The sequence below is a fragment of the Penaeus chinensis genome, chromosome 35 (assembly GCF_019202785.1).
Source record: "Penaeus chinensis breed Huanghai No. 1 chromosome 35, ASM1920278v2, whole genome shotgun sequence".
Classification (NCBI taxonomy): Eukaryota; Metazoa; Arthropoda; class Malacostraca; order Decapoda; family Penaeidae; genus Penaeus; species Penaeus chinensis.
This window is the reverse complement of record NC_061853.1, coordinates 642395-652394: the sequence shown is the minus strand read 5'-3', so window position 1 is coordinate 652394 and position 10000 is coordinate 642395. Positions and strand designations below refer to the sequence as shown.

The 10000-nt window shown below is 38.1% G+C and overlaps 1 protein-coding gene across 1 annotated transcript in view; it reads right to left on the bottom strand.

Annotated features, from left to right (window-relative positions):
- LOC125044179 (serine-protein kinase ATM-like) overlaps window positions 1-10000 on the bottom strand; it is a 65094-nt gene that overhangs the window by 16776 nt on the left and 38318 nt on the right. Inside the window, exons 30-43 of the mRNA XM_047640648.1 lie at window positions 8203-8334; window positions 7937-8090; window positions 7446-7565; window positions 7044-7192; window positions 5522-5697; window positions 4411-4565; window positions 3707-3860; window positions 3469-3571; window positions 3156-3292; window positions 2406-2536; window positions 1696-1846; window positions 1447-1546; window positions 686-896; window positions 106-216 (exon numbers count right to left, since the gene is read on the bottom strand). Coding sequence (XP_047496604.1) covers window positions 106-216; window positions 686-896; window positions 1447-1546; window positions 1696-1846; window positions 2406-2536; window positions 3156-3292; window positions 3469-3571; window positions 3707-3860; window positions 4411-4565; window positions 5522-5697; window positions 7044-7192; window positions 7446-7565; window positions 7937-8090; window positions 8203-8334 — 1984 coding nt within the window. The remainder of the gene's footprint in view (window positions 1-105; window positions 217-685; window positions 897-1446; window positions 1547-1695; window positions 1847-2405; window positions 2537-3155; window positions 3293-3468; window positions 3572-3706; window positions 3861-4410; window positions 4566-5521; window positions 5698-7043; window positions 7193-7445; window positions 7566-7936; window positions 8091-8202; window positions 8335-10000) is intronic.

Below are 10000 nucleotides of genomic sequence, written 5' to 3'. Positions count from 1 at the left end.
AATTAACATTGAAAGTAAGTAACTAATTTATAATAAAGTAGAAAAGAAATAAAGATAAACAAAATACAATCATCAAAAATGAAAAACTAAACATTTGAGGCTTACTTCATCAAGTGACTCAGCTTTACTCAAGAGTAAGGATGCTGCCTCAACTTCATTCAGGATCTGCAGCTGAGTCAACAGCGGGTATACAGAGCTGCTACTTTCTGCCCGACTCTGGTTTGTATACAAGATCAAGTCATATAAAGAATGGTGATCAGTTTTGAAAAATCCTTTTCTATATTGTAAATCATAAGTTGACAAGTAGGACTTAGAAATAGAGTAGGATATGATGAATATGGAAGAGATTTATAGGCTAAAAACAAGAAATCTGTCATACCATCAAAACCCATAAACAAAACATAAAACCAACTCTAGGCATCCAGAGGCATGCAAAGTGTGGTCCAGCCACTAGATGGAGGGAGTTAAAAACAAGAAAAGTCAACTGGGTGGACCAATATACTCCCCCAGGCGAGTCTTTATTTTTAAAAAGCCTGTTTATGTGACCTCTAAGATTTATGGCTAGTGAATTTTGAGATGTGGGGAGGGCATAGAGCACCTTCTCCCTTTCCTCTCCTATTCCTCTATCTACCAGGCCAATCCCGCCCTACCCAAACCTAAAACCGAACAAAAAAAGAAGCCCTACATTTCTTATCTGGCTGATGACTCCTTTCTTGGCCTGGAGTGCATGATGCATGAGTCCTCCTGCCTCCTGGTAGCGCAGACACTGGAGGCTATGGAACAAGTGCTTGTGAAAGTTCAATTCATCCATTCCATCTGTCCCATCGGAGTGTGGCTCTTCTTCTGTCTTTCCTAAGTCCAGGTCCCACTGTGTGAGTCTCCAGGCTGATTCCCACCTATGGGTTATCATTAATTGAGCAACTGGATTTGTATATAGGAAATTTTCATTTGGGTATGAACAGAAGAGCAGGAGCCACAAGTAAATGCAATCAGTGATCAATAAAAGAGAGAGAGAGAGAGAGAGAGAGAGAGAGAGAGAGAGAGAGAGAGAGAGAGAGAGAGAGAGAGAGAGAGAGAGAGAGAGAGAGAGAGGAGAGAGAGAGAGGGAGAGAGAGAGGGAGAGAGGGAGAGAGGGAGAGAGAGAGGAAGAGGGAGAGGGAGAGGGAGAGGGGGAGAGGGAGAGAGGGAGAGAGGGAGAGGGAGGGAGAGGGGGAGAGAGAGAGGGAGAGAGAGAGAGGGAGAGAGAGAGAGAGAGAGAGAGAGAGAGAGAGAGAGAGAGAGAGAGAGAGAGAGAGAGAGAGAGAGAGAGAGAGAGAGAGAGAGAGAGAGAGAATACAGAAAAAGGGAAAAAAAGGTACTACTTATAAAAAGCAAGAACACCAATATTAAATACCACTCCTACAAAACAAAATTACCCCCCCCCTAACCTAACCCCAGATAACTTACTGAGCAGCTGAAAGCTCTGGTGAGAGCTTGGCTGATGTTCTACTAAGCATCTGATTTATTGTGTTGAAGAAGCCAAGCTCTTGTAGACTGGTAATCATTCCTGGAAGGAAGAAGAAGAAATTTAAATATATTCTGGCTTATTCATCAAAAGATCTTTTTACTTAACACCTAGATAATGGCACAACAAATACAAAACAAATAAATATATAATGCAAACCACAAAATAAACTCAGAACACAAAACACAAACCAAAGGTGGAATTTGCAGCGTCATGGATAGCGAGTGTCTCCATCCACTGACCCCTGTGCTGGCACCTCACAGCCCTCGAAGTGGTGTGAGTAAGCTTGCTTCCACCACCACAGCCTTCCACACCATCACTGTCTCCAAGACTACTGTATATCTGAAAAAATAGTTTATCTAAGAACCTAGTAAACATTTATATTTTTATATCTACCACCCACTTTATATAACTAAATTAACGACTGCTATCTTAAAATAGAGTACATACACAACTTCTAGCATTATTTTCACTTGACTGTCATCTACACCAGATTTCATTTAAGACAGATTCTAATAAAGTGACTTCCAAAATACATATAATCCTTTCTGTAGCACACTTTTCCCGGGCCATCCCTCCCATCCCATCAGTTAATATTGACAGCAGAAAGTAACTTCATCTGTTCTAAAACGTATTGGTGCTTCCAAGAAAATAAACATGTTACATCTTAAAATGACCAACCTCAAACTAACACAAGATTTTCAAAACTAAATGATGTAATAAAAAAAAGAAGAGAAATGGAACAAACTTTATAAATATAGTTTCATTTATTAGATACAGTACATAAGGTTCATGTGATACTATGGAGTCTTGTGGCACCTCTTGGTTCTGGTAAAGCACCCCAAGGTGCTGCCGCTCCCACTGCGTGAACATTGGTCTTCCAAGAACCTCCCTATCATACCTGTAGCATGAGCCTTCTGAGAATAGTGTCCTCAGGAAGGTGTGACAGGCGGCGGAGTGGGGGAATTTGTCTGGAATTTACATCTGTCTCTTCATCGCTGTTCTCCCTAATCTCACGCTCTAGCTCTTCACCTGCAAAGGGAAATGCAACTAATGTGAAAATAGAGAATGTGTAAAAAGGAAGGAGCCAGATTCCAGACTCTATGTCACAGGATAGAATCTAATTCATGGTACCCATGAATATCTATGAAAAAAAAGACACCACTTCTCTCATCCCACAGTTTAGATATGCTCATAACCCAAAACCCCTAAAACACTATGGAATCTAACACGCACATGCATACGCATAGACACACGGACACACACACAAATGCACTCACACACACACACACACACACACACACACACACACACACACACACACACATGGAATCTAACACGCACATGTATACGCATACAGACACACGGAAACACACACAAATGCACTCACACTCACACACACACACACATATATGGAATCTAACATGCACATGTATACGCATACAGACACACACAAATGCACTCACACTCGCGCACACACGCACACACACACACACACACACACACACACACACACACACACACACACACACACACACACACACACACACACACACACACACACACACACACACACACAGAATCACAAAAAAAGGAAAGCTCAAACAAAGGCAGGGGTAAAAAGTGAAATACCTATGGCCATAAAACTTACAACTGAGATGGAGGAAGAGGATGGCAGAGAAGTGAGCTCCACAGTAGTGTGCAGCCTGAGCCACTTGCAGGTAATTCACACGCAGCCACCAGTTTTTCTCCCATGGCGTTAGGCGGCTGCTGCTGGTACGGATGGCACTGTGTTCAATGAAAAATTGGCACTTGATTTTCTTATATTTTACTATATTTCCTTTACTATTTTTGAGACCACTTTTCTTGGAGAAGTTACTCTTGCTATATCAACCTTCTTAATTATCATGCAATTATCAGATATGATATAAATGATTCTCTTTGAAGGATCCCAAACTTATTACCTATTTGTGAAGCTCCTCTCTGGGGTCTGAGCACGCAAGTAGTCTATGACACTGAGAAGCACCTGAATACAAGACTTATTAAGGCACATCAGCTCAACAGCATCTGAAAACAAGAAACTATATTAAACAGATCATCAAAGTACAGAAGGAATAGGGTGTAAAAATATCTGACCTTGAGAAATCTCATACAAAAGAATCTGACTGACCATTTTTTACCAATTTTTATTTCTAAACTTACTAGACATCCCTGTGTCACTTGTATGCTTGCTCTTCTCAACATGTTGCTGGAAAAAGAAGGATATCTGCCTTGAGAGCACCTCTCTTTTTCTCCCGTTGTCAGCAAGAAGCGTAGCATGTATGATGTAAGGCAGCATAAGGGCACTGAACTCAGCCTAAAAAAGTTAAATAACTTATGAAACAAAACCTTTTAAAAAATTCACCCTAATAAAGAAAAAAAGAAAGAAATATTAAAGATGTAATCAAGGAGAAAAAAGTGTAATCCAGCCCTTAGGTCAGGGTGGCCAACCTGTAGTACTTTGGATGATTAAAAGTAGAGCAAGTGAGGCTGCTAGATCCAAATACTGAAAGACTGGCAACAAGAACTGCATGGTGCATTTGAGCTCATGTATGAAAAATGTTAATTATAAGTTTGGCTAGCCCTGTCTTCAGCAGTATCCACATAGGTAACAAGTAACAGTGGCCAGGCAGGAGCAAGGTGCACTGGTTTGCAGGCTTTTACTTTTTTTCATCCTTATGTGTGTCTTGACCTAGTAGATATTTGATATTTTCAGTTCAAGTGAGAAATATTAACTGCTGACTGCTTGTGCTGGCCTACACTCATGCTTGCTTTCTGCCAATGTCCATTGATTACAACATTAGAGAATTTGCTTCAGCCTGCTCAAAATTACTGGCAGTGTGAATGCAGTCTTAGTCTAGACTCACTTTCACTCTGCAAACTGGCAGAATGTGTGTGATGATCTTACTGCTGCAGCCAGCACCAATCAGAGTGCAGGCCAAGCAAATCACCCACTCCTCATAACTGCTCCCTGACAGCCACACATTGTCACGACCAACTTCACTCTCATACAGCTCCTCTCCTGCAAAAAAGTGGAGTTGCTTCAGATTTACCTTCACTGTTTAATATGGTAACACAATGGAGAGAAACAGTCTCAAAGGATCACATTGTGTCAGTACTTTAAACACAATATAATCTATACTTCATCACAAAAGTAATCAATTAAATAACAATAAACACACACACACACACACACACACACACACACACACACACACACACACACACTTAGTTCACTTAGCAATTTTCCTTCCATTAACAGAATATCTGAAATACAAAATCTTAATGTTAATAAAAACTTCAATAAACACTGATTAAATTATACCAAATCTGGTTAAGATATCTCATGATTTCTAATGCAATTGCTACCATTGATGAGGCTATCCTACAGCGAACACTGCAAGAAATCGAGTACCGTCTTGATGTGCTTCGTGCAGCTAATGGGGCCCATTAGTGGTGTATTAAATGAAGTAAAAAAAGATCTAACGAACATTGATTAAAACAAAGCATATCTGGTTAAGATATCTCATCAACTGTCATCGTAATAATTTTTTTAAATTGTAAAGAGACTTTATGGACACTATATACATATGTATATACATACACATATATAAGTATATATATGCATATATAGACACATACATAAAAATACACATATATATACATACATATGTTTATATATGTATATATGCATATATACATATATATATAATATATATTATATATATATATATGTATATATATGTATATATATGGATGTATATATGTAGAGAGAGAGAGAGAGAGAGAGAGAGAGAGAGAGAGAGAGAGAGAGAGAGAGAGAGAGAGAGAGAGAGAGAGAGAGAGAGAGAGAGAGAGAGAGAGAGACAGAGAGAGACAGAGAGAGACAGAGAGAGACAGAGAGAGACAGAGAGAGACAGAGAGAGACAGAGACAGAGACAGACAGAGAGAGACAGAGACGGAGAGAGAGAGTGTCACCTGTATAAGAAGTAGAAGACTCCTTTGGCATATGCCTAGGAACATATGGAGCTAAATCCACTTGGAGTTTCTTGTCCATTTCCTGAAGAGCCTTGTATCCCTCCCTTGTGGATAACACAGAGAGAAGAGAGGAACTAGCAGCCTCGACAATGTCTGTGTGTTCACTTGTCAGGTACCTGTGTGAGAGGAAATTCAATCAAAATGCTTTAATAATTTTTTTTTAGATAAAAATGTAGATTGCAATGACTTATTAAATACTGTATGATGCCCTATGTTGATAATGCGAATAATATAGATGGTATATATTCAATAATATATTTCATATCATGCAAAAGCAATTATCATTACAATGTATATAACAATACACATATTGCATACAAAAATGCTGAATGAACAACAAAGATAATATGACCTAAAGGACATGTGTATTATAAAAATAATGCCTGACATGGATAACACAACCTCATTAACCTAATCTGCTCCTCAGCCATCCTCCAAGCATCAACAAAGCCTTGTGCAGCTGCACTAATTCACTGCCAGCCCACTTTTTTCAAACAATGCAACAAGCCTTTGTTTCCATACAGTAGATAATGGTAAGGTGCAATAACATTATAAAAATATACACATCTTGCTAAATATTTCATACTTTGGTAATTGAGGAACATAGAATAATGAAAGTTTTAAAAATGGATAGAAATATGGTAAGTGGTGTGAAGTTTGGGCACACATGCGATGCTCTACTGTAGCAGATTATGAAAACAGCTCTAGAACTCTCCATTACTCAAAACTTTTTCTTGATCAAAATCACTGTCAGCATGACCTGAAGACCCATCTGAAACCTCTCAATCACTACAAAACTCTGTCATGCTACGAAGGTACAAATGATACCAGTGTCAAAAAAAATCATCATGTAATCCCCACTAGCAATAAATCATAAATCAAGTGCAACTGGGTAAGTGTTACTGTCAATCGAGGGAGTTTCCAAATGTCAAAGAATAAAGGTTACAACACCCAAAGGCAGAAAGAAAAATGAAAGAAAGAAAAAAAAAGTTAACAAGAATTTACTTTGGGTGAAATGTAGTAGGCAACTGGTCATGTTCATATTACACCACATTTAATACTGCACACTGCCTGTATACAGTACTGACAGCTGTTGATACCATGTGTTGACCACATAAATCCCAACCCATGCCTTAAGAGGGACCATAGACACCAAATTACAAATATAGCAATGATTTACCACAAAGAGTGATTAGGTAACTAAGGGGTTAAAAACATTCAATGCAATGTCTGAATTCCTTGCCAACAGGTGGTATGTATGTACATGCTGTGGCATGTGACTGAACAACCCATCAAAAATAGGCTTTAAATACCTTTTATCCTCATTTACTGAAGATTTATATATGCTGCTTATAACTTTTCCCTTGAGCAACTGATTATGCAAAGTCCAGTGTAGCGTGCAAGATACCCATCAGCACTGGGTTATTAGTACAAGCAGTACAAAGTCACTCAAAAAACATACATGTTCAGAGTCTTGATGATAAGGGATGCCACAGCTCCTTGCACATTTTCTGGGTTAAGAGGATATTTTTCTTTGGTGATGTGGAAGATCGGAGTGTTAAGGGGAATGGGGCCTAGTTCACCTAAGCATTTGCTTGCTTCCAGTGCAACCTAAGGATATTTGAAATTATAAATGAATTGGTAACACTATCATTACTTATATAACTACTTGATTTATTAACATATACTACTTCATATAGGTCAGATATCACCTGACTATCCCTTTAAAAATCTGTCACAGCAAAAAACAAAAAAAAATACTAAACAAACACACAAAAAAGCTATTAAAAACAAAAAGAAAAAGTAATCATAGTAATAAAAGTTGCACAAAACATGACATTCCTCAAACACATATATACTAAACCTTCTCATCTGTAGATAATGTTAGATTCATAAGGTCCTGTGTCAAGCGATGACCAACAGTCACACCTTCCATGTCTGGTAAGCTGTAGAGCTGTTTCACCTGTGACCTGGTGTTCTGAATCTGTAAAATAGTAATGAATGCTATGTTATCTGCAATCTCATGTGGTTAATATTGGTGGTGTTTAATTTTACAATGATTTTTTAAATGAATACTACAAATAAAACAGGAGGAAAGAAAATAAAACAAGAGAGGAAATAGAAAGAGAAGAGAGGAGAGAGAAGATGATGACAAATGGAGAGAGAGAGAAAGAAAGAGATGTTAAGAAAAAAAACTGAGAAAGGAGATGGTTGGAGCAAAGACGAGAAAAGAGAGAAAAAGCCGTGGAAGGAGAAGAGAAAAGAAGAGAGTAGAGAAGGTAGAAAATAGTAGAAATAAGACAGAAGCAATGGCAGCAAAGGAGAAAAGTATAATCCACAAAACCATTTACTTACCAGCTTGAGAATATGAGATACAGAGTGAGCATTAGTCTGCTCTGTGGACAAAGCTAGGAAGCTTTCCACTTCATCGTACAACAAAAGATTGCCACGAAAAACTTCTACCAATTGGCCATGATGGTCACTCAGGATAGCAAGACACTGGTAGTCACTGTTGATGGAGAAATCATGGATGGAAATCATATCTTGCTTACAATGAGTTGTAAACTATATCCAAACCAGTGCTACAATATGCCACATTGATATGCAAAGATGTTACCAACCCTGTATCAGGGAAGGGTGGTAAATACGCAACAGCCTTTTGGATGTCCTGTTGTTCACACATTACCACCCTTGTTATAATCTGCATGGTAGACTCCCTCACACTGGATGATTCCCGAGCAAATGGCAGGAGCCTGTTTGGAATGAATGTACTGGAGATGCATGATATGTATGGGAACAAAGATACACCATACCTGACATTCCAGTATCTGGGTAACTATTCATGAATAAACTTTCAATTCTCTAAATATGCAGCTAACACTATGTGGCTGAAAATCATTCCCTGATAGTGGCCATGAGAGGTGAGTGTACATAAAGCAATGGTCACATTGAATATGGTAGAGGATGCCTGAATAGGCATGCTGAGTGTCTGATCAGGTAAAGGGGGGCCCACTAGCTTGGTCACACTATAAAATGTCCCCCATAGAGAACTACTGTCCCAGAAAAGCCATTCCACCTATTCTAGTAAACATTATATATCATATAACCATGCCATCTATCCAGATACCCAACATTTCAACAGAAATAGAAAATGTGACAATAACCTTTCAGTAACATATACTGCTATCAGTGTAATTAATAATGCATGAGATGTTATTAAGGATTGATAAAAAAAAAAAAAAAAAAAAAAAAAAGGGTAAAATATAATAAATTTCAATTGTAACAAAGCTTTGCCAGCCATATGATTATACCTCATGCAAAGCAAAATTCTTCTTGATTTCATCCATTCTTGTTATTTTTTATTTTCTGCTATCATGATATTTGTGGCTGATTTTAAATAATTGTTCTCTGGCTCTCACTTTGTCCACCAGGGTATAAATCACTTCCAAAGTCAGCTCCATATCGTCCGTGTATTAAAGTGGGTGCGCATTTGTATTTGTTGATCAAATGAACATTTGTCAGGATAATCTCAAAATTTTAGTAAGGCATCATTGCTAGTTGCAATACATATTACTTACCTCTATAAAGTAATTTTACCTAATATGATACAATAATCATTGTTTAGACAATCAAGTAATATGCCTCTTAGTAATCATACTACAGTTTTTGTTTTGACATCATCTCTTTCCTCTACCTGGGACGAGATACTAACACAGCTTTCCTTGCTCAGTGTTGTGCTAAGTGGCGAGTTTCATCCCTATGACCAAGATGGCTGGGGAAGTATCCTGGTCTGAAGGGGGAATGCCAGACTGACAAGATTAGCATGACTCCCCCTTAACTGATGGCAGAATCCTCCCCTTCTTCCTCACATCTTATAACCAATTGTTCATATTTTCTTTTGCCCAAATGTGAGGTATTGTAAGAAAGAAAGCATGAAAATTCATTCATTTCCCATTCATTATTGTCAACATTTATTCTGTGTGCCTATGTATATGTATGTATGCATCATAAACATTACTTCTAAAGTCCAGTTACTTTGTTTTTTGCAAATTGAAGTTGAAGCACCTGGGGTAACTGAAAAACTGAACAAACTTGTACATTTGACAAGTGCAGGGCTGACATGCTCACAACTTTACTATTTTCATGACACCAGATACTGCCAAAGTAATAAGTAGTTTAGTGTGACATGCAGAAAAAGGTACAAATGAGAATGAATAACATTACTATACAAGAGACATATTTGATGTATGTTCATTATATCTTAATCCAGAAATACATATCTTAATCAAAAACATAGGAATATCAGACATGAACTGGAGATTCTCCTAACATCTGCAGACCTGCAGACCATTGAGGTTTCACAGTCCAGAATTCTTTGAGGCTGAGGTTGATCACATTTTCAATTAATTCAGTCAGACA